General features: G+C 44.2%; 1 protein-coding gene across 1 annotated transcript in view; it reads right to left on the minus strand.

Moving 5' to 3' along the window:
• The window catches only part of dnah1 (dynein, axonemal, heavy chain 1), a 69,382-nt gene extending 44,993 nt beyond the window's left edge, over positions 1-24,389 (minus strand). The window contains exons 1-27 of the mRNA XM_046312950.1: positions 24,208-24,389; positions 23,987-24,072; positions 23,670-23,844; positions 23,426-23,582; positions 23,182-23,314; positions 22,837-22,995; positions 22,479-22,734; positions 22,041-22,198; positions 18,238-18,449; positions 17,783-18,081; positions 9,614-9,764; positions 9,299-9,492; positions 8,985-9,210; positions 8,694-8,813; positions 8,499-8,581; positions 8,011-8,152; positions 7,776-7,931; positions 7,430-7,628; positions 6,442-6,695; positions 6,095-6,307; positions 5,710-5,874; positions 5,451-5,572; positions 5,181-5,286; positions 4,902-5,081; positions 1,914-2,054; positions 1,074-1,237; positions 808-921 (exon numbers count right to left, since the gene is read on the minus strand). Coding sequence (XP_046168906.1) covers positions 808-921; positions 1,074-1,237; positions 1,914-2,054; positions 4,902-5,081; positions 5,181-5,286; positions 5,451-5,572; positions 5,710-5,874; positions 6,095-6,307; positions 6,442-6,695; positions 7,430-7,628; positions 7,776-7,931; positions 8,011-8,152; positions 8,499-8,581; positions 8,694-8,813; positions 8,985-9,210; positions 9,299-9,492; positions 9,614-9,764; positions 17,783-18,081; positions 18,238-18,449; positions 22,041-22,198; positions 22,479-22,734; positions 22,837-22,995; positions 23,182-23,314; positions 23,426-23,582; positions 23,670-23,844; positions 23,987-24,072; positions 24,208-24,389 — 4,547 coding nt within the window. The remainder of the gene's footprint in view (positions 1-807; positions 922-1,073; positions 1,238-1,913; positions 2,055-4,901; positions 5,082-5,180; positions 5,287-5,450; positions 5,573-5,709; positions 5,875-6,094; positions 6,308-6,441; positions 6,696-7,429; positions 7,629-7,775; positions 7,932-8,010; positions 8,153-8,498; positions 8,582-8,693; positions 8,814-8,984; positions 9,211-9,298; positions 9,493-9,613; positions 9,765-17,782; positions 18,082-18,237; positions 18,450-22,040; positions 22,199-22,478; positions 22,735-22,836; positions 22,996-23,181; positions 23,315-23,425; positions 23,583-23,669; positions 23,845-23,986; positions 24,073-24,207) is intronic.
• Between the last annotated feature and the right edge of the window lie 536 nt (positions 24,390-24,925).

Genomic DNA, 24,925 nt, shown 5'->3' on the forward strand with positions numbered 1-24,925 from the left:
TTCATGTACATGATCAGAAATACACTGGACTACTTTGCTAGGTGTAAACAGCTAGACTAAGACATCCTCAAAATTAAACTTGAAAATTAATTAATTACAGATTTCTTGATTTATTCTGACTGCTTTTGAGGGTGACGCAGTAGTGACTGTTGATGCTAGGTAACATGCTAAGATTCATGGGAAGAAGTTGCTACCAAGGGCGCAGTCGGCATAGGATGCCCACTAAATAAAGAGGCTTCCAAAAGGCGCCGTGGAGCCCTTGATGACTCGACAACTAGCGTTTGAGATTGACTCGATTGACTCGTGAACACACATATCGAGTGATTGAGTGCTTGAAGTGCTCAAAGTGGTCGGTTTGAGTGACATTCAGCTTTAGATAAAAATTGCATCATTGTATCTATCCCATTACGGCGTCTGTGAGAGCATCGCCAGCGCCATTGAGGCCGTCTCCATTTTGAAGTAGTCCATTTTCTACTTCTACTACTTCTATGAGTTGGCAAACAAACTGAAAGGGTGCACACTGCCACCTAGTGTGTGTTGTTTGAACACGTTTAAAGCCAAGGTTGGCGATTTACTGCCAACTGCAGTTATGGAATGTTTCATCACAAGTATAATTCATTGGCTGATCCTTCCTGGTCATCTAAATGGAATTGACTACTTCAAAATGGGGAAAGTCCTCAATGGCGCTGTCTATGCTAAAACAGGCTTTTGGGCACTAGAGTCCTCAATCTATCTCTATGAGTGAGACATGCTTTCATAACAAGGGCGGGAGTCATTGAGACCCAATGAAGGGTAGCCAAAGCTTACCGGTCTGTGAGTGGGGTGATGACCAGGCGTCCTGAGTTGCCCAGGTACTCATATCCATAGAGGAACTCTGCGTTCACCGCCCGGATATACAGGTCATTTCGAGCCCAGTAATACCTAGAAACAAATATTAATTAAGGGGAATCTGGAATGTTCACAGATTTTTGCATGTCATCTGCACACAATGGTTCAACCCAAATTGTTAGCTCTCTAAGGCAGAAGAAGTACATCATATGAGCAGCAGGTATATTTTGTTGGGCAGGTCAAACCTGAGCTGGCTGATCCACTCAAAGTCATTGATGCTGGAGACGCCCTCCTCTACCAGCTTGGCTGCCACGTCCTTTGCATGGACCTCTATGACGATGAGGGCAGACAGAACGGCTCTCTGCATCTTAGACAGGCGGCCCCTCACCAGCTGCACCAGGTCTCCCAGCTACACCATAACAAAGGTGAGGACACTGTCAGTCACATATTCTCTTTCACATTCTTCACAATGATATCATAGCCCATTGAAGCAATACTGATGGTCCCAGTTGGTTCAGTAGGTAGATCATGGCGCTTGCAACACCAGGGTTGTGGGTTTGATTCCCACAGAGAAAAAAGTATGAACATTTATGCACTCGCTCTACTGTAAGTCCTTCTGGATAAGAGCGTCTACTAAATTACTAAAATGTCAAATGTTTTCCATGCACATCTGAACTTCAGCTACAAATTAGACAGGTTGGTTGTTTAGCAACAACTGACTTGTGTGCAACTATGGGCCAAATAGACGAGGTTAGCTTAGATTGACAACATGTAAGCTATATTTCCTCTCCAATGTTTATTGAAAACATAAATAAATTTGCACAATAAGCACTTGTTGTCTCTCAAATACATTGTTACAGTTGTTGGTTAGCTAGCTAGCACACTTTAGCAATAGTACTGACATGTAATCAGACAAAACACTTAAAAACAAGACACCTACGATTCCCCACGTGGCAGTTTCTTGTCATTCTTGCTAGCAATCTGGCCATCCAAAATCAAAAATACACATGGTTTTCGTAACGTTGTCAACTAACCCATCTATAGCCAGGGTCTAGCCAAGCTTTGGGAAAACTTAGGATACACACCTGTGTTTGTAGCTGGGGATAGAGTCGGTCAGTCAGGTCTCCCTGCTCCAGTGCATTTGACACCTCAGTGGTCCAGAAGGTCTGGCAGCCAGCGATCACCACCTGCCCAGGCCATGATAACACCCACTCTGTACGTGGTTGCTAAGGGGAAGGGACAGGAGGGCACACACACATCACAGTTGTCAGTGCGTTTCACAAAGCTTGGGCACTATTTGGAAAATCCAAAAACCTTAGCCCAGTGTAACAGATGACAATACAGTAAGACAAAATCATGTTTGTACTGTGTAGTTTTCTGTCAACCGGTTGATATATTGGCAGTTGTGTGTATTCATGGTTGCCAAGGGAAGTCAGGCTTCCACCGAAAATGGACCAAGAAAAAAACAATCATATCCATGGATATATACAAAGAAATTTCTATTGAAAAAAGGTAAAACAAAACAAAGTGCAGCTAGTTTGCAGTCTTTCCAGCTTCAGTTTGAAGTGATTGTGTTGTTAGATAGCTTCTCTGAACAACAGTGTCCTGACGAGTGAGCACATTTTCTATGCCAGGCGAAATCGCGCCTCATTAGCTCAATGTTCTGGCTGTAACATGATCCAAATAAATGTCACTAGAAAACAGCTTAAACAAATGCAAATACTTTGCTTTTATTCTGTCTGCACTTTAAGTTAGCCATAGTTGGCTAGATAGCAAGCAAAGGATAAGAACGTTGCTAGCCAGTATGTCAATGGAACATTTAGAAGGTATGACTGGGTCACGTCTAAGGCAACAGAACTAATACAACGAATGACCAGAAAGCCTGGGTAGCAACCCTAGAAAGCCAAATAACACCCATGCCGATATATCCTCCAAACATCGCCTTTTTGGCCATTATCACTTAACCCCTCTTGGTGCACCGATCCCTTTAGCGGGATAATTTGTCAACATCCACTGAATTGCAGAGCGCCAAATTCAAATTAAATTACTAAAAATATTTAATTTTCATGAAATCACAAGTGCAATATACCAAAACACAGCGTAGCTTGTTGTTAATCCACCTGGCGTGTCAGATAAAAAAATGTAAAAAAGCTTTAGAGTGAAAGCAAATCAAGCGTTTATGTGAGCACAGCTCTCTCAGCAGACAAAACATTACAAACAGCTAGCAGCAAAGTAGGCCCCACGAAAGTCAGAAAAGCAATAAAATGAATCGCTTACCTTTGATGATCTTCGGATGTTTGCACTCACGAGACTCCCAGTTACACAATAAATGTTTGTTTTGTTCGATAAAGATTATTTTTATATCCAAAAACCATTTATTTGGCGCGTTTTGTTGAGTAATCCACAGGCTCGTGCAGGACACGACGGGCAGACACAAATTCCAAATAGTATCCGTAAAGTTTGTGGAAACATGCCAAACCTTTTTTATAATCAATCCTCAAGTAGGTTTTACAATAAATAATCGATAATATTTCAACCGGATGTTAGATTTTTCAATAGGAGAGAGAGAAAATGTCTGCTCAAGCTGCTCGTGCATGCAAAACTCTGGGGACACACAGCTATCCATTGACGCGATGTGATCAAAAAAGCCTGAAACTATGTCTAAAGACTGTTCACACTATGTGGAAGCCATAGGGAAAGGAATCTGGTTGATATCCCATTAAATGGAGGGTAGGCATTCAATCGAACAGAGAGGTTTCAAAATAACAGCACTCCCTGGTTGGATTTTCCTCAGGTTTCCGCCTGCAATATCAGTTCTGTTATACTCACAGACAATATTTTGACAGTTTTGGAAACTTTGGAGTGTTTTCTATCCTAATCTGCCAATTATATGCATATTCTAGCTTCTGGGCCTGAGAAATAGGCCGTTTCATTTGAGCACGTTTTTCATCCAAACATCAAAATACTGCAAAAAAAAAAAAAGTGTCAAGGGAAGTCAGTTCGGAATTATCTTCACACCAATCACATCACATCAAAAGCATAATGTAATTGACAGAAAAAACTTGAATTGTTGCATCTCACTGTGTCGTTGTCTTCCGATGGCTGGCTAGCTAGCTAGTTAAAATCGTCCCTTTCCTAAATTAGCCATGGATGGAGATAAGGATTTGGACTTTTACTTAATTCTCCATACTGGCCAATGATCACAACGGTGAATCTGATCCAACTATAAATTCATACCTTGTGCCCCTGGCCTGTGAGGATGGGAGTTCAATATGTAGCTAGATGTAGAAGACTAATATTAACTAGCTGGCTCATTGTTGCCCATTAAAGGAAGTTAGGTTAGCGAGCAAGCATTTTTGCCAGGTAGCCTCGGACAACAAAAATTTAAAGCGTTTACTGTATGACAGTCATAGACCATTTGGGCAACATGAAAGACAGGAGAATGGCATTGGCATTTCTCTACAAGTACGGCGAGTCTACATGTTTTTTTACTTGCACACACACACGCACAGAAATCAATAACATGGACAGCCACACATATTTAGCTTACGTTGATTGGTCTAAATTGTTTTTGGTATCTTTAAGTTGTCACTGTATTAGAACAAGCATAGGTGATTTGATGATATTGAAATGTTGAAGTTGAAATGGTGCTTGAATAGAGGAGGCATCTCCTGTTTTCTTTGTGACTTGCGGTAAATCTGTGGTTCTAAATCAGTAGTTGTTTACAAGTTCGAAAATGTACAAAACATTATTAACTTGCTTGCCCATGCTGTAGGTCATGTAACTCTTACATTCAAATATCCTTTTTGGACTTCACAAGACAGATGTTGCTCTCCGGTTTTGTGATGAAACAACCATGTGGTTGAATTTATTCTGCCACTGTGTGACTGTTGTCTTCTTATTGTCTGGGCCTTAGGCCTATATATCACGGTGGCATATGAACTAACAGGTTATAGAGCAAACAACACAATTATCACAACACATAGATTGTAATATGGCTTTTTTCCCCCTGGCTTGGCTTCCCCAAAAATGTGACCCATGCACTACTACTGTAGATTTGGTAAGGGGCTGACCTGTGGATAGACCTTCAGCGAGCGTTCAATGTTGTCCCTCAGACAGGCCTTCATAGACTTCTCCACCTCTCTCAGCCAGTCCTCCACATTCCCAGAGGGCCACACTGGCAGGCAAAGCTTGACCTCCTCCCCCTCTCCAGAGTACATATGAGTGATCTGCAGGTCTGACTGGAACTTAAGCTGTGGGACACAGAGAAGGAGAAGAGATAGAAAGAGTTAAAACTTGAGAAAAGGAATATATGAAAAGGGGCGCAGGGGGATAGAGAGAGACAGACTAACCCGTGCAATGTTCTCAAAGCATTTGCGCAGATGAGGCTGTACTGCTGTGGGATCCTTGGTCTGGGAGAGAATCTCCAGGAGCTCGTCGTCAGACAGGAAATAGAACCTGCAAAGGCAAAAAGTTCTCTATGTTGCCATTTCTGAGAAAGATCAATTCAAAGTTGTTTCTAATGGTATTAATCAAAAACTACCGAATTTATCTGTAATACTGAATCTAAATAAACAGTCACATTGGTTAGAGCTGAAACACAGTCAATAGTGACAGCATACCTGGGGAAGGAGCCACGCTTGGTCTCTAGGTAGTCGCTCAGACCCTTCTGCACCAGCTCCAACAGTTTATTACAATCCCTCAGACTGTCCAACAGACGGGGGTCCGGGCACAGATCAATCACCTAGACACACACATGCATGTATGCACACACACAATACACATTTAGTTTACACTCAGTATCAACACTAAACCTTATTGAAGTCAATTTAAGCATGATGTGGGTTGTTGTTGTATTGTGTTGTGATTACAGTATCTCACCTGTTTGTTGTCATAGGCGCTCTTCATCACTTTCCTCCAGGTGCGCTCCATGGTCTGGTACCTCTTTCCCTCTACAGGCAACTGGCGGTTGATGTCGTCAGAGCTGAAGATGGGCTCCAGGTAAAGCCAAGAGCGCTGGCAGGTCAGCCACTCTTCCAGCACATCCTGCAAGCACCAGCAGAGGGCAGTCACACAACATTAATGAGGCATTGAAACATCTCATGAAGAATGAACAACATCTACTACAGGGATTTTTAAATGGTGAGAATGGGCCAATCAGCCTTTTAAGGCTCTCCATTCACCTAGTTGGACACTTTCAATGTTACTTTAGCCTCCTTCTCCTTCCAATGACACTCAGTCAGACTTATGTATCTTTCTGCTGTACCTGAGTCATCCTGAGCTTGCTCTCCCACGTGCTGATGCGTTCCTCAAAAGGTTTCTTGTAGGGGGAGAAAGACATGCTCTGGGTCATGACGATGTGGTCATCCAGCAGCTGTGACGCCTCATCTGGACTCTTCAGGATGTAAGTGCCCGTCTCCTTGTAGGGCAACACCTCGAAGGCCACCGTCGACCACTCATGCTCCATCTTATCCAGAGCCTGAATTCGGGAGAGGGAGGACAGGGACACATTCAGTTCAGCCCAAAATTAGGATATTAGATAACTGTGTCCGTCAGCGCTATTGGCTGTAACAGATATTAGCCACTTTATTACTGCACGCAGTTATCCAGTACCTGTTCGATGGCGTACTCCTTCCCTGCCACCTCGGCTACCCGTGCTATCTCATCCACATGGTCCTGCAGGCCTAGCTCCAGGCAACGGGAGAAAGTGAGGTTGGCCTTGGGCTTGACATTCATGTGGATGCGGTCTGACAGCAGCTGCCAGTGTCTGCCCCTCATTCCAGGATTCCTCAGGCCCTGGATCAGAGGGATGTAGGGACGGAAGTCATCTATCTTCCCCCGGATGTCAGCAGCCACCTCCTGACATGCTGGTGTGTGTGTGTGTGTGTGTAGGTAAGTAGGGAGGGAGAGAGAGAAGGAAAGAGGTAGAGAGACATATCTTTTTCCCCTTGCCACTCATTGATTCTTGCTTTTGGGAGGTTTAGGCTGCAGAAGGCAGGTTTAGGCCATGGTTGTGTTAAGCACTTTGTATACAAATCAGATTTGATTACTTGATAAAGCGACACTCACCGGCAGTGGTGTAAAGTACTTAAGTAAAAATACTTTAAAGTACTACTTAAGTCATTTTTGGGGGTATCTGTACTTTACTTTACTATTTATGGCAACTTTTACTTTTACTTCACTACATTCCTAAAAAAAGTAATGTAGTTTTTTTTTACTCCATACATTTTCCCTGACACCCAAAAGTGCTTGTTACATTTTGACAGGAAAATCGTCCAATTCACACACTTATCAAGAGATCACCCCTGGTCATCCCTACTGCCTCTGATCTGGCAGACTCACTAAACACAAATGCTTTGTTTATAAATTATTGCTGAGTGTTAAAAAATAAAAATGGTGCCGTCTGGTTTGCTTAATAAAAGGAACTTGAAATTATTTATACTTATACTTTTGATACTTAAGTATATTTAAAACCAAATACTTTTAGACTTTTACTCAAGTAGTATTTTACTAGGTGACTTTCACTTGATTCATTTACGATTAAGGTATCTTTACTTTTACTCAAGTATGACAAATGAGTACTTTATCTACCACTGCTCACCGGGGATGTCCTTGAACATTTTGACACACTTGTGCATAGTCTTGAAGGCGTCTGTGACGTTGCGCTCCAGCTGCTCGGGGTCAATGATGGAAAGGGGGTCATTGTGCCAGCTCTCGTGCCACCGCAGCCAGTCTGACGTGGTGGTCCACAGGTCTCTGAACGGCTGGAAGTCCCTGATCAGCTTCTGCAGACGGTCGTACTGCAACACAGACACAGCAGCCAGTCAGTCAGTACAAGTCAGTCTTTGTTTTTACATGTTGGTTGATTGCTCAACAACAGCATAGTCTACATCAACTCAAGTAGAAGCAATTGGGGAGGCAGATCGAGTCAATAACGCCACACTCACGTTGGTGATAGGGATGCCAAACAGACGGTCCCGGTTGTTGTATGTCTGGGCCATGGTCTGGGACTCCTTCAGCTGCTTGCCCACACGTCGTACCTCGTTGGCCACCTCGTGGGCTCGGCTGATGTCCGTGTACCCAGAAAAGCCAGCCACCACCATCTGCACCAACATATGCAGAGGCAGGCAACAGAAAAGGGTAATTTCTTTCAAAGGCTGGGGATTTGAAAGCATGGCTCACCTGTAGAGAGTCCAGGCGCTCCTGGAAGTTGTTCTGGTCAGCCTGCTGGATCTTGTTGAAGCGTTCTTCATCCTCAACATGCTGGGACGACACCATCTCCATCTGGGTCACAATCTTATGTGGCCACCCAATGGCTGTCCACCTGCACAGCAAAAGGGACAGACACTCGCACTCTCACTTTCAGCATTCACGCAAACCTATTATTTACTTCCTACACTCCTAGTTTGACCTCTTGTTCTCACGGGGAGGCAGGGTAGCCTAGTAACCGGAAGGTTGCAAGTTCAAACCCCCGAGCTGACAAGGTACAAATCTGTCGTTCTGCCCCTGAACAGGCAGTTAACCCACTGTTCCTAGGCCGCCATTGAAAATAAGAATTTGTTCTTAACTGACATGCAGAGTTAAATAAAGGTAAAATAAATAAAACTTTAAAATCTCCAATACAAAATCAGTACGTCAATCTTTCAAAGTGTTGTAACAGCCAGCCTTACTTTCCATTGAAGTCCTCATTTGACAGGGTGTAGAAGAACTCATCGATCAACTCGTAGTCTGACATGGCTTTGGATAGGAGCTCCTGAGGAAAGTGACACACAAAATGAGAACTCTCTAATCAAGAGGATGATCTTTACAGTACCAAAAATTATGTATTCTATTCTCTGCAAGTCTGTATCATTTATTCTCTGTACCTCATGGGCCTTGAGCTGATCTGAGATCTGCTTCATCCATTCACGTTGGTCGGTCAGCTCCTCAATGCTGTTTGGCTTCTCATGCAGCTTCCTGCTGACAGCCTTACACTCTTCACATGCCTGGAAACAAACAAAACACACCGTACAGACTGGTATGAATACTAACAAACATATCTGCACTTAACGTCACATGCAATGCCTACTAAACAACATTGACACAACATGTACATCCTCAAGTATGATATTCCTGTACTTTGCTACACAAATCTATTGAAAAGTCTTGAGACTTACGTCCTCCACTTGCTTGCGGAGCTTGAGGGCAAGCCGGTCGAGCACGGCGTTAGCCAGGGCTCTGCGTTTCTTGGACAGGCTCTGGCGGACACTCTCCACACTGACAGTAAAGGGGCCGATGACGATGGAGGATGGGAAGGAGTGGTCTAGACGCTCCTTCTCCTTTAGGTGCTGTACCACCTCCCTCTTCACCTCCTGGGGAGTCTGCTCCTCCTGGCTGTGGGCCCTGGGACACATACACACAAACACTTAGTTACAGACATAGTCACAGACACCAGTGCTACAACTACAAGTTCTACTGAGACAGGTCTTACTTAAGGAAGGTCTCTATGTCTGAGTTGTGCAGCTCTAGGTATCTCTCATACTCGCGGGCGTAGGCCCGGAGTGGGATGGCAGCCTGACGCAGGGCGGCACGGACCCTCTCCCTCAGCTCTGCCACCGCAGGCTCCCACAGACCCACTGACTCCAACAGAGGAGTGCCACTGATGAACATCTTCTGCATCACAAACTGAGAGACACAGAAAGCCATCATCATATACGGCAGAAGTGTGAAACAAATCAATTCTAACTTCATTACTGTAATTTAAATAAATTGTCAAAATGATGGAATGCATGGTGTCTTGTCTTGCCTTATCCAGCTGAGGCACATTGTGGGTGGAAAGGATCCCCTTATCAAACAGGGTAATGATGGAAGTCTCAAAATTCTCCAGAGGAGTGCTGTAGTGGACCCCAGTCACATCCAGAACCAGATCTACCAAGAACAGCGGGTTCTTCTTCGGCCTGTGGAGATACATAGGAGTGCATAACTAAAATGCTGATCACACCGCTCGCATTGTGTGCGCAAGCGTTGCAAAATAAATGTACACATACATGTTGTTCAATCATTTAATCTAAACTGCTCGCTCTCGTCAACGAGTGTCTGCGTAGCCAGGCGGTAAAATAGAACTTGGCTAAATGTCCATGAATGTTTCATGTGTTTCGACCTGTCCCCAAATTAATATAATAATAAATATCAGAGTTCGTTTTGATATTTCAACCTGCGTATCTGGAGCGCGTTTGTTGTGGATGCCCATAGCCATAATAGCTGCCATGTGAACCAAACAAACAGACTTTCTAGTTTAGCTAACCAAACCACCAGTGCTAGCTTGCTACTATGGAAATCAAATTCAACAATGACAATGTTTTCAATTCGAATATTAGTTTCAAAAGCAGCTCAAACAAAACACGTAAGAATGAACTATAGCCATTGAATTCTACCGTGCTGATATAACGTGTGTTATAGTTAAATAACGCACACTCTTGAATGCCCTTCAAGCCAATCAGAAACAAGTATTCAATGCCATGGTAAAATGTACCAATAAGGCACGAGGGGTGTGGTATATGGCCAAAATACCACGGCTAAGAGTTGTTCTTAGTCACGACGCATCGTGGAGTGCCTGGACACAGCACTTAGCCATAGTATATTGGCCATATTCCACAAACCCCCAAGGTGCCTTTTTGCTATTATAAACTGGTTACCAACGTAATTAGAGCAGTAAAAATAAAATAAAAAATGTTTTGTCATACCCGTGGTATACGGTATGATATACCACGGCTGTCAGCCAATCTACATTCAGTGCTCAAACCACCCAGGTAACAATTTAATATAATCTTATTTTATATATTTGACCAAAGCCAAAGCTAATTACAGACACCTGTGATGATCTGTAGTACCCAGAGGTGAAAGAAATGAACACCTATTTATGCGAGGTGCTGGCTAGCAGAGTGGAACACTCCTGTATCTGTCTTTTGACACTATACAGTGGGGCAAAAAAGTATTTAGTCAGCCACCAATTGTGCAAGTTCTCCCACTGAAAAAGATGAGAGAGAGGCCTGCAATTTTCATCATAGGTACACTTCAACTATGACAGACAAAATGAGAAAACAAATCCAGAAAATCACATTGTAGGATTTTTAATGAATTTATTTGCAAATTATGGTGGAAAATAAGTATTTGGTCACCTACAAACAAGCAAGATTTCTGGCTCTCACAGACCTGTAACTTCTTCTTTAAGAGGCTCCTCTGTCCTCCACTCGTTACCTGTATTAATGGCACCTGTTTGAACTTGTTATCAGTATAAAAGACACCTGTCCACAACCTCAAACAGTCACACTCCAAACTCCACTATGGCCAACACCAAAGAGCTGTCAAAGGACACCAGAAACAAAATTGTAGACCTGCACCAGGCTGGGAAGACTGAATCTGCAATAGGTAAGCAGCTTGGTTTGAAGAAATCAACTGTGGGAGCAATTATTAGGAAATGGAAGACATACAAGACCGCTGATAATCTCCCTTGATCTGGGGCTCCACGCAAGATCTCACCCCGTGGGATCAAAATGATCACAAGAATGGTGAGCAAAAATACCAGAACCACACGGGGGGACATAGTGAATGACCTGCAGAGAGCTGGGACCAAAGTAACAAAGCCTACCATTGGTAACACACTACGCCGCCAGGGACTCAAATCCTGCACTGTCAGACGTGTCCCCCTGCTTAAGCCAGTACATGTCCAGGCCCATCTGAAGTTTGCTAGAGAGCATTTGGATGATCCAGAAGAAGATTGGGAGAATGTCATATGGTCAGATGAAACCAAAATATCACTTTTTGGTAAAAACTCAACTCGTCGTGTTTGGAGGACAAAGAATGCTGAGTTGCATCCAAAGAACACCATACCTACTGTGAAGCATGGGGGTGGAAACATCATGCTTTGGGGCTGTTTTTCTGCAAAGGGACCAGGACGATTGATCCGTGTAAAGGAAAGAATGAATGGGGCCATGTATCGTGATATTTTGAGTGAAAACCTCCTTCCATCAGCAAGGGCATTGAAGATGAAACGTGGCTCGGTCTTTCAGAATGACAATGATCCCAAACACACCGCCCGAGCAACGAAGGAGTGGCTTCGTAAGAAGCATTTCAAGGTCCTGGAGTGGCCTAGCCAGTCTCCAGATCTCAACCCCATAGAAAATCTTTGGAGGGAGTTGAAAGTCCGTGTTGCCCAGCAACAGCCCCAAAACATTACTGCTCTAGAGGAGATCTGCATGGAGGAATGGGTCAAAATACCAGCAACAGTGTGTGAAAACCTTGTGAAGACTTACAGAAAACATTTGACCTCTGTCATTGCCAACAAAGGGTATATAACAAAGTATTGAGATAAACTTTTGTTATTGACCAAATACTTATTTTCCACCATAATTTGCAAATAAATTCATTAAAAATCCTACAATGTGATTTTCTGGATTTTTTTTCTCATTTTGTACCTATGATGAAAATTACAGGCCTCTCTCAAATTACAGGCCTCTCTCATATTTTTAAGTGGGAGAACTTGCACAATTGGTGGCTGACTAAATACTTTTTTGCCCCACTGTATAAACGAGTCACCCAACAATGTTTGTCATTATACCCTGATGAAGGCAGCTTGTCTGTGAAAACGTTGGACATAAAATATTTTTGCATCTGATCTCCTAGAGTGTGCGGCTCTCCTTTATTTTTTACATCTGAAGAAGACCAAAAAGGCCACAAGATATCATGTGATAAAAACAAAACTCAGCAAAAAAAAGAAACGTCCCCTTTTCAGGACCCTGTCTTTCAAAGATAATTCGTAAAAATCCAAATAACTTCACAGATTTTCATTGCAAAGGGTTTAAATACTGTTTCCTATGCTTGTTCACTGAACCGTACACAATTCATGAACATGCACCTGTGGGACGGTCGTTAAGACACTAACAGCTTACAGACGGTAAGCAATTAAGGTCACAGTTATGAAAACTTAGGACACTAAAGAGGCCTTTCTACTGACACTGAAAAACACAAAAAGAAAGATACTCAGGGTCCCTGCTCATCTGCGTGAATGTGACTTAGGCATGCTGCAAGGAGGCATGAGGAATGCAGATGTGGCCAGAACAATAAATTGCAATGTCCGTACTGTGAGACGTCTAAGACAGCGCTACAGGGAGACAGGACGGACAGCTGATCGTCCTTGCAGTGGCAGACCACGTGTAACACTGGCACAGGACCGGTACATCTGAACATCACAACATCACACAGGTACAGGATGGCAACAACAACTGTCCCAGTTACACCAGGAACCAGGAATCCCTCCATCAGTGCTCAGACTGTCCGCAATAGGCTGAGAGAGGCTGGACTAAGGGCTTGTAGGCCTGTTGTAAGGAAGGTCCTCACCAGACATCAACGGCAACAACGTCGCCTATGGGCACAAACCCACCGTCGCAGGACCAGACAGGACTGTCAAAAAGTGCTCTTAATTGACGAGGCGCGGTTTTGTTTCACCAGAGGTCATGGTCAGATTCATATTTATCGTTGAAGGAATGAGTGTTGCACCGAGGCCTGTACTCTGAAGTGGGATCGATTTGGACCGAGGCCTGTACTCTGAAGTGGGATCGATTTGGAGATGGAGGGTCATGGTCTGGGGCGGTGTGTCACAGCATCATCAGAATGACCTTGTTGTCATTGCAGGCAATCTCAACGCTGTGCGTTACAGGGAAGACATCCTCCTACCTCATGTGGTACCCTTCCTGCGGGCTCATCCTGATATGACCCTCCAGCATGAAAATGCTACCAGCCATACTGCTCGTTCTGTGCTTGATTTCCTGCAAGACAGGAATGCCAGTGTTCTGCCATGGCCAGCAAAGAGCCCAGATCTCAATCCCATTGAGCACGTCTGGGACCTGTTGGATCGGAGGGTGAGGGCAAGGGCCATTCACCCCAGAAATGTCGGGGGAACTTTTTTTTGAACATTTATTTATTTTTATTTCACCTTTATTTAACCAGGTAGGCAAGTTGATAACAAGTTCTCATTTACAACTGCGACCTAGTCAAGATGAGGCAAAACAGTGCGACACAAACAACACAGAGTTACACATGGAATAAACAAACATACAGTCAATAACACAATAGAAAAGTCGATATACAGTGTGTGTAAATGTAGTAAGATTAGGGCGGTAAGGCAATAAATAGGCCACAGTGGTAAAATAATTACATTTTAGCAATTAAACATTGGAGTGATAGATGTGAAAAGATGAATGTGCAAGTAGAGATACTGCGGTGGATAAATAATAATATGGGGATAAGGTAATTGGGTGGACTATTTACAGATGGGCTATGTACAGGTGCAATGATCGGTAAGCTGCTCTGACAGCTGATGCTTAAAGCTAGTGAGGGAGATATAAGACTCCAGATTCAGTGATTTTTGCAATTTGTTCCAGTCATTGGCAGCAGAGAACTGGAAGGAAAGGCAGCCAAAAAAGGAGTTGGCTTTGGGGATGACCAGTGAGATATACCTGCTGTAGCGCGTGCTACGAGGGTGTTTGGCAGCATGAGTGAAGGAGGCTTTGTTGCGAAATAGGAAGCCGATTCTAGATTGAATTTTTGGATTTGAGATGATTAATGTGAGTCTGGAAGGAGAGTTTACAGTCTAACCAGACACCTAGGTATTTGTAGTTGTCCACATATTCTAAGTCAGAACCGTCCAGAGTAGTGATGCTAGAAGAGCGGGCGGGTGCGGGCAGCGATCGGTTGAAGAGCATGCATTTAGTTTTACTTGCATGTAAGAGCAGTTGGAGGCCACGGAAGGAGTGTTGTATGGCATTGAAGCTCGCCTGGAAGTTTGTTAACACAGTGTCCAAAGAAGAGCCAGAAGTATACAGAATGGAGTCGTCTGCGTAGATGTGGATCAGAGAATCACCAGCAGCAAGAGCGACATCATTGATGTATACAGAGAAAGGAGTCGGCCCGAGAACTGAACCCTGTGGCCGCCCCCATAGAGACTGCCAGAGGTCCGCACAACAGGCCCTCCGATATGACACACTGAACTCTATCTGAGAAGTAGTTGGTGAACCAGGCGAGGCAGTCATTTGAGAAACCAAGGCTGTTGAGTCTGCCAATAAGAATGAGGTGATTGACAGAGTCGAAAGCCTTGGCAAGGTCGATGAAGACGGCTGCACAGTATTGTCTCTTATCGATGGCAGTTATGATATCGTTTAGGACCTTGAGCATGGCTGAGGTACACCCATGACCAGCTCTGAAACCAGATTGCATAGGGGAGTAGGTACGGTGGGATTCAAAATGGTCAGTGATCTGTTTGTTACCGTGGCTTTCGAATACTTTATAAAGGCAGGGTAGGATAGATATAGGTCTGTAACAGTTTGGGTCTAGAGAGTCTCCCCCTTTGAAGAGGGGTTGCAACAATTGCGGCGGATCATTTTAGATGAGGTGCCTTGGTGGAAGAGTGGGGTGACATCTCACAGCAAGAACTGGCAAATCTGGTGCAGTCCATGAGGAGGAGATGCACTGCAGTACTTAACCAGTTGGATTTAGGGGGCGCTATTTTAATTTTTGGATGAAAAACGTTCCCGTTTTAAAAAATATATTTTGTCACGAGAAGATGCTCGACTATACAAAGATATTGTCTGTGAGTGCCACAGAACTGATGTTACAGGCGAAACCCAGATAAAAATCCAACCAGGAAGTGCCGCATTTTTTAAAACCGCCTCAGGCCAATGACTCCTTATATGGCTGTGAATGAGCTACGAATGAGCTTACGTTTTCCACGTTTTCCCCAAGGTGTCTACAGTATTGTGACGTCTTTTTAGGCATTTCCCTTGATAAATGGCTGTAAGGGACCATATATGGCATGTGGTCACATGGTGTCTCCCGCAGAAAACCTTGCGTAAAATACTGAGGTAGCCATTTTTCCAATCGCTTCTTATGAGAAACCAACTGCCTCGACGGATATATTATTGAATATATTTGTTAAAAACACCTTGAGGATGGATCCTAAACAACGTTTGCCGTGTTTCTGTCAATATTATGTAGGTAATTTTGAAAAAAGTTTGGCGTTATAGTTGTAGCATTTTTTGGTCGATTTCTCAGCCAAGCATGGTGAAGAAACAGGAGCTTTTTCGCCTACAAAAATAATATTTTGGGAAAAAAGAACATTTGCTATCTAACTGGGAATCTCCTGAGTGAAAGCATCCAAAGTTCTTCAAAGGTAAATTATTTAATTTGGTTGCTTTTCTTATTTTCGTGAAAATGTTGCCTGCTGCCAGCAGAGCCTAGCATAGCATTATGCCATGATAAACTTACACAAATGCTTGTCTAGCGTTGGCTGTAACGCATATTTTGAAAATATGAGATGACAGTGTTGTTAACCTCTTGCTCCTACCTGACACGCAGGCGTCCCATCTAGACATCTGGGAATGCAAATGCGCTACGCTAAATGCTAATAGTACTAGTTAAAACTCAAACGTTCATTAAAATACACATGCAGGGTATTGAATTAAAGCTCGTTGTGAATCCAGGCAACAAGTCAGATTTTTAAAATGCTTTTCGGCGAAAGCATGAGAAGCTATTATCTGATAGCATGTAACACCTCAAAAGACCAGCAGGGGACGTAAACAAAATAATTAGCATAGTCGTCGCTACACAAACCGCACAAATAAAATATAAAACATTCATTACCTTTGACCATCTTCTTTGTTGGCACTCCTAGATGTCCCATACTCACTATTGGGTCTTTTTTTTCGATTAAATCGGTCCATATATAGCCTAGATATCGATCTATGAAGACTGTGTGATAAATGAAAAAAAAATAGCTTCTTATAACGTAACGTAATTTTTTTAAATTAAAAAAGTCGACGATAAACTTTCACAAAACACTTCAAAATACTTTTGTAATGCAACTTTAGGTATTAGTACACGTTAATAAGCGACCAAATTGATCACGAGGCGATGTATATTCTTTAGCTGTCCGTCTGGAAATAATGTCCGGGTAAATCTCAACCAAAATATCCGGTCGGAGACTTGAACAAATGGCTTGTCTCTTCTTCGTTTGACCAAGAAACAAAGCCTAGGCAAATGACAAGACTGTTGACATCGTGTGGAAGCTGTAGGTCTTGCAACCTCAGCCCCATTTATTGTGGTTCGCCTTTATCAATGGGTTGAAGTGGCGGATGGATATATATTTCCATTTTCAGTGATCAGATTTTCCTGCGCTTTTCGATGAAACGCACGTTCTGTTATAGTCACAGCCGTGATTTAACCAGTTTTATAAACGTCTGAGTGTTTTCTATCCACACATACTAATCATATGCATATACTATATTCCTGGCATGAGCAGCAGGGCGCTGAAATGTTGCGCGATTTTTAACAGAATGTTCGAAAAAGTAGGGGGTAGGAGTAACAGGTTAACAAAAGGCTAAGCTTGTGTTTGAATATATTTATTTTATTTAATTTGCGATTTTCATGAATAGGAAAAGTTTCTAGGGGTATTTATGTCCGTTGCGTTATGCTAATGCGTTTGAGGCTATGATTACGCTCCTGGATACGGGTTTGCTCGTCGCAACTGGTTTGCAGCTGGTGGCCACACCAGATACTGACTGTTACTTTTGATTTTGACCCCCCCTTTGTTTAGGGACACATTATTCCATTTCTGTTAGTCACATGTCTGTGGAACTTGTTCAGTTTATGTCTCAGTTGATGAATCATGTTATGTTCATACAAATATTTACACATGTTAAGTTTGCTGAAAATAAACGCAGTTGACAGTGAAAGGACGTTTCTTTTTTTTGCTGAGTTTATTAAAAAAATTGAAAGTTACCCGAATCTGGTAGTTTACTTGTAAACTTCTAAAGTTACCAGTAATATACCCTCACTTCGCAACCCTATGAGGGACACAAAGAAAGAGAATAGAGAGTAGTTAGATAGAAAGAGAGAGCAATAGAGAGTGGTGATGTGATCTCACTTGTAGGGGCTGTTGATGAGGTTGGAGCCCCAGATCAGGTCCTGTGGGCAGTGGAGAACACTGTGGCAGGCATCCAGCAGCAGCTGAGCCAGGCTGACCAGGGAGTCCTGCACCAGGAAGCGCAGTGAGTCCTGCAGGCTGTAGCGCACCAGGGCCATGAGGCTGCACAGCTTGGACATCCTGTATACCTCCCAGCGGGACTCCGTCAGACTAAACCAGCCAGGGCCCACATCTCTCAGGCTGGTGTGGATGCCCTTGCACAGGGTGGTCACCCATGAGTCCCGCAGGAACAGCTGCACCTAAGGGGCCACGAGGGACCAGGGATGGGTTAGCTTTTGCTGCTAGTAACTGTCTTGAATTTCACAACAATTAGAATTCTTCAAAGATATTCTTCAGAGAGCAGGACTGATGCCAGCAGAGTATAATAATGTTTCTAGGGCTGTGTGTTACAATACCTGTGCATGTGTCTGAGACTGGGTGAGCTCAAACTCCTCTAGACGCAACGACTTGGTGAAGGTGATATGGAACAGACTCATAGCAGCCACCCTGTTGCACTCGCCCCGCACATTGGACAAGGCAGAGATCACCTCCGGTTTGGTGAGCAGGGAGTTGAAGGCAAACGCAGCACGGTTCTTCTCAAAGGGGTATGTAGGGACAGACACAAAGCCTGTGGACATGTCAGGTGTACAATGTTTAAGAGATGTCATTACAGGTGTCATCGACTGCTCATCTTGTAAACCCATTTCTGTCAGGGTTCACAAAGAGACCCTGGCCCCCTGAACCCAATCTTATGTCTTACTAGTAGAGGGATGGGCTTTTTTTTACCCCCTTTTCCTCCCCAATTTCGCTTCTTAACACTTAATGTGGAAGCCAGCTGCACCAATGTGTTGGAGGAAACACCGTTCAAATGACGACCGAGGTCAGTCTACAGGCACCCGGCACATCACAAGTAGTTGCTAGAGCACGATGAGCCAAGTAAAGCCCCCCCTGGCCAAACCCTCCCCAAACCATGACGATGCTGGGCCAATTGTGTGTCGCCCAATGGGACTCCTGTTCACGGCCAGTTGTGACACAGCCTGGGATCGAATCGGGGTCTGTAGTGACGCCTCAAGCAGTGCGATGCAGTGCCTTAGACCGCTGTGCCACTCGGGAGGCCGGGGATGGTCATTTTAAATGTTTCACTATTCCAATAATATAATTTCTTTTCAGATCCCCCCTGCCGGCAGTTCTCCGGTAGTTATTGGAAACAGTGGGTTGAGCCAGTGGGTTGAGCCACCCAAAAGGTACCGATTAGATGATTCCATCCGTAACACTTGTGAGCTTACGGAACGTTCTTAACGCCGTTACATCAGAGCTGCAGGTCGCCTAGCAGTTAAGAGCATTAGCCAACTAGGTGAAAAATCTGCTAAATGACTAAAATGTTAAATGTACATGAGGTCTTGTGGAACCTCCTGTGTGCGCATGTAATTGCTATTTGAAGAGGAGAAAATAGCATATCGTTGTCAGGGCTGATGTCACGTTCTGACCTGTATTTCCTGTGTTTTGTATTTAGTTAGTATGGTCAGGGCGTGAGTTGGGTGGGCAGTCTATGTTTGTTTTTCTAGGTTTTGGGAATTTCTATGTTTCGGCCTAGTATGGTTCTCAATCAGAGGCAGGTGTCATTAGTTGTCTCTGATTGAGAGTCATACTTAGGTAGCCTGGGTTTCACTGTGTGTTGGTGGGTGATTGTTCCTGTCTCTGTGTTTGTACCAGATAGGACTGGTTTAGGTTTTCTCACGTTAGTTGTTTTTGTTAGTTGTTTTTGTTAGTTATCTCATGTGTAGTTTCTTTATAAATTAAAGAAAATGAATAACCACCATGCTGCTTTTTGGTCCGCTTCTCTTTCATCAGAAAACCCTTACAGAATCACCCACCCACCAAGGACCAAGCGGCGTGGTAAACAGAGGCAGCAACAGCAGCAGGAGCAGCAACAGCAGGAGCAGCAACAGCAGCAGGAGCAGCAGCAGCAAAGGCAGCAGCAGGAGAAGCAACAGAGGCAGCAGCAACAGCAGCAGGAGCAGCAGCAGCAGCAGCAGTGGGAGAGGCTGCACTATTTGGATAAATGGACTTGGGAGGAGATCCTTGATGGGAAAGGACCCTGGGCAGAGCCAGGGGAATATTGCCGCCCCAAAGCCGAGCTGGAGGCAGCGAAGGCAGAGAGGCGGCATTATGAGGAGCTAGCACGGCAGAGCGGCTGGAAGCCCGAGACGCACCCTCAAAATTTTCTTGGGGGGGGGGGCACAGGGAGAGTGTGGCAGAGTCAGGAGCCAGACCTGAGCCAACTCCCCCTGTTTACCGAAAGGAGCCATGGATGTTATCCGAGCTGTCGGCGAAGCTGAGGGCTGAGTCTGAGAGGGTCGAGGAGTTATTGGACAGAATGGAGGAGAGTGAACGGATGGGAGATGAGGAGACACTCGAGGAGGTGTTAATAGAATTGGGGGAGTGCGAAGAGAGAGAGCAGTTGATTTGGCTTAGTATGCAAGGCATTCGCCCTGAGGTGTGTCCCCAGCCCGGTACCACCAGTGCCGGCACCCCGCACCAGGCTGTCTCTCCGTCCCATCAACACAGGTGTTCCCTCCTGTCCGGCGCCGCCGGAGCGTCCCGCCTGTCCGGCGCCGCTGCCGGAGCGTCCCGCCTGTCCGGCGCCGCTGCCGGAGCCCCTCAGCCCAGAGGCGCCACAGCCCCTCAGCCCAGAGGCGCCAGAGCCCCTGCCCCTCTGTCCCGAGCCCCTGCCCCTCTGTCCCGAGCTGCCCCTCTGTCCAGTGGGGTCATTGAGAGGGGTTGCCATGGTGAGAAAGCCACGAAGGCGGACTAAGACAATGGTGAAGTGGGGTCCGCGTCCCGCGCCAGAACCGCCACCGCGGACCCACCGGAGTCCGCACCTTTGGGGGGGGGGGGGGTACTGTCACGTTCTGACCTATATTTCCTGTGTTTTGTATTTAGTTAGTATGGTCAGGGCGTGAGTTGGGTGGGCAGTCTATGTTTGTTTTTCTAGGTTTTGGGAATTTCTATGTTTCGGCCTAGTATGGTTCTCAATCAGAGGCAGGTGTCATTAATTATCTCTGATTGAGAATCATACTTAGGTAGCCTGGGTTTCACTGTGTGTTGGTGGGTGATTGTTCCTGTCTCTGTGTTTGTACCAGATAGGACTGTTTTAGGTTTTCTCACGTTTGTTGTTTTTGTTAGTTATCTCATGTGTAGTTTCTTTATAAATTAAAGAAAATGAATAACCACCATGCTGCTTTTTGGTCCGCTTCTCTTTCACCAGAAAACCCTTACAGCTGACTGGAGTGCTAAATGCGCTAGCTCATGGCACCGTCATAAAAACTCAATTCAAAAGTTTGTTGTTTAATTAAATAAAGGAAATTCAAATGTCATGGTATATCCCTGTATGTATCAATGTCACAAATATAATTTAATTTAGACAAAGCTTTTTCATTGTTATAATCCCACATGAAAAAATACCATAGTATTTCTCTAATGTTTTTGCGGACTTTACTGTCTTATTCACTGCTGTATTGCAGACATGGCTTTAGTATACTGTAGTATTTACTATTGTATAAATACTGGGGGAAAAACTGTAGTATATACTATAGTAATTACTTTAGTGGTTTTGCGGACTGTAGTATTTACTGTAGTGTTTTTGCAGACCTTACTGTAGTATTTACTATAGTGGTTTTATTATCTTTGACATAGCAGTGGGGGCTTCCTTGAGGAAACCTATTGGACAAAATACTCAAAGAGCACATTTTCCATAACCTATACGTAAGTAGGACTGAGGTGTGAATGGATAGTTCAGATCTTCTGCTCGCATCTATAACCTGTAGGGAACACAATATATGGTCTATACTTGTCATGTAGGTTTCTCACTTATGGGTGGCACAAATTGGGATATGGGAGAGGAGAATGGGGAAGGGTATATACAAATTAAATACTGTAGTACATGCTTTAGTAATTACTGTAGTGTTTTTTGTAGTATACTGTACTATTTATTATAGTATTCTAGTATATTACAAAACGATATATCGTAAATACTACACAATCGAGGGATACAACAGTGTGTAGAATATACTATATACTAGTTTACTACATAATTATATAGTAAGTACTGTACTATTCTATAGTAAACTGTAGTATAGCACTCACGCAAGTAATCGAACACTAACGTCCACACCGTTTGGATATTCGAATAAACTTGCCCTTCCTCCAGTGAACTCACCATTCTGGGGCACACGTTCTGGCTCTCTCTGGGGCAGGGTGATGTGGGAGAAATCCTCGGGGTTGGTGAGCACTACCCTGTCAAAGCTGATCCGGTTCATGGTGCGGTCATACTCCAGATTGATCTCCTTCTCCAGACGTACAATACACTCCTGCAGCCTGCCACCACAACACAACATTACACAGGGTAATGCTCCATTTACTGTACAGTACATTTACATTTACATTTAAGTCATTTAGCAGACGCTCTTATCCAGAGCGACTTACAAGTATTATGCACAATTCAGTCCCCTGACATTCATATCCTGCTCTTATTCAATAAACACAGCCTGATGGTCAGTCTGCTTTAGAAAAAAGATAGCCTTTCATTCATGGTAGAGACTGTTTAGCTAACTGTAAAATATGAGTATTAGATTAGAAAATGAGGGATGTCTCTCACAGTTTGAGTCGAAGGCCAGGTGTAGAGAGGGCATGCTCTTTGACACGGGCAAGACTTTGTGCATTGAGAGACGAGGTGCCACTCCACACTGGCATACAGTCTACAGACAGGTGGTAGAGCAGCAGGGCCTCTGTGTTCTCTCTGCAGCGCTGGGCAAACTGCACCCGCTGGGAAAACAGACGAGGGTCCTCTGCACTGAACAGCAGCCTGATCCTGGAAATCCAGTACTGAGTGGCTGACAGCAGAAACACACCTACTAAAGTCAAGGAGATGGGACAGAGAATGAGACTTTGTGTATGCTGTATACAGGTCAAGAAAATACTGCATTGATACACTAGAAGTGGTAATAAACTATTACTTGTTCTCTGTCCTTCATTTAGGACTGGTTTTCCATTGGCATCCCTCACTCTGCCATTCTTGTCGGCCTTCTGGACCAGATAAAGCCCTTTCTCCTGGCTGTAGTCAAGAACCCCAACAAACTGCCAGCTGTACTCCAGGTTGGGGCTTTTGGGGTCCTCTACAGAACCAGAGAAGACAAGAGAGAGGAAACTGTCTACCTATTTTCTGTTCTCATGATGAAGAATGATGATATGGTGCACTGTTCACTACAACAGACAGAACCTGTAGGTTACAATCATTTCTATTTGGGACATCCCTATGTAAACAGCTAATTCAAATGAAGAGCTATTATCAAAGCACCAACCTGGTGGTATATTGTCAGTGGTGGGCAGCAGAGCTTTGGCAGGTATGGGTTTGTGATCAGTTGATCCGTTTTCATAGCCCAGGGCAAGCCAGTCTTGAGGAGTGCGACAGTCAAACTCCTCATTGTCAAACACCTAGGGGAGAAAACCAAGAAAGACGAGTGAGTCAAACAAGGACCACAATGTGATAGTGTTTTATTAATGAAAAATGTATGTTTTATCTATAAATATGTTTGAGGAGCTCACCTCCAGAGGTAGGTAGTTTGAGACAGGTGGGAGTGGATTCTCTGGTGTGGTCACATGTTCTTCAATGCTTTGGTGTCGAGGCATCAGGAGGTTGGAGTCTATGCCTTGCTCTGTCAGGAGCTGGGCAATATCCAGCTTCAGGTACTCCCGTCTGCGCCTGAGAAGAGACACAACACATGTCAGAGCATTCACTTCACCATACTGTGTGTGTGTATTTAGCTGTGACCCTCACAGATGCACACACCTCTCTATCTCTATCTTGCGGGGGTGCTGTCCAGGCAGGCTGTGGTATGGCAGCTGGACTTTGGCTGTGTAACCTCCAGTGGAGAAGTCCGTGTGCTGCTGGTGCTGGGTGGTGGGTCCATGCTTGTCCCTCTCAACCAGACTGTGCAGGTCAGATGGAGTCCGGAATGTGGTTACTGAGGAACAGAATACATATGGGCCCAAATAAATCAATTGTTATTTACAGAATATACCAATACATATTTACACATATGTAAAGTATCTGTTGTATTTTAGTGTGATTTTTATCATCCAACAGGCCCTGGGTAAAAGTTTCACCTTTAGGAGTATTGGACTCATAGCCCGCTTGACACAGTAAGCTCTGTTGGGTTTCTGGCCCATCTGTACAGGACTGATACATGAATAGGCAGTTAGTGTAAGCTCATAACTTCATAAAATATTTCTTAGAGCAAACATATCACAGGGTAGTGTTTTAGCTGCCCTCTGACTACAGTTGAATGTGTAGGCTAATTATTACCTGTAGGTGGGGTTTTGCTGCTGTAGTGATGAGCTCGGAGTAGTACCCTTTCTGCTCAATCACAGGGTACTTTCTGACAGGGGGAAGTTTGCTCCTGTGACTTTGCAGTGGGGGTAACTTGTGTTCTGCAGGTTTGCTAGGGGTGTGTGGCACAAATACACCAACCCCATGGGGATGGTTTTTGGGCACCTGCTTTGATTCCATCTTCAGACACACATCTGTAGATGTCTGCCTCAAGAAATAAGCGTTAGTAAGCATTCCAGCACGCGCTTCGTTGTAGCTACCAGTATTTATTATTTTCAATGCGCAACTCATTATTTTATCATGACAGACAGACCTGGACAATCGCAAATGCCTAATTTGCTATTACATAACTAGCTAGAGAACTTAGACATTATGCTAATTTAGGACAAAAGCACTTAAAATGAATGCATTTCATGGACTAGCATTTAAATTGACGTTGGCTGATGACCTTGCTGGCTGGCTAGCTAGCTAACGTTAGTTAGAAAACACAGAACGTAGGCTACATGGAGTAAATAATATCGTTAGAAACTTTATAACAGGCTGTATATATTAAACAACATTAAACCTTAAATAGCCATCGGAGATGCTATGAGTTTTAATAGACAAAACTTGCCACTTGTTAACTTCAAATTCACCTTCAACTTCACTCTCTGCTGAAATCTCGGTTTCCAAGCGCGCCTAGTTGAGGACGCGGCAACGGTTGTCAAGGAGGTCTA

Source organism: Oncorhynchus gorbuscha, linkage group LG18, assembly GCF_021184085.1.
Source record: "Oncorhynchus gorbuscha isolate QuinsamMale2020 ecotype Even-year linkage group LG18, OgorEven_v1.0, whole genome shotgun sequence".
NCBI lineage: Eukaryota > Metazoa > Chordata > Actinopteri > Salmoniformes > Salmonidae > Oncorhynchus > Oncorhynchus gorbuscha.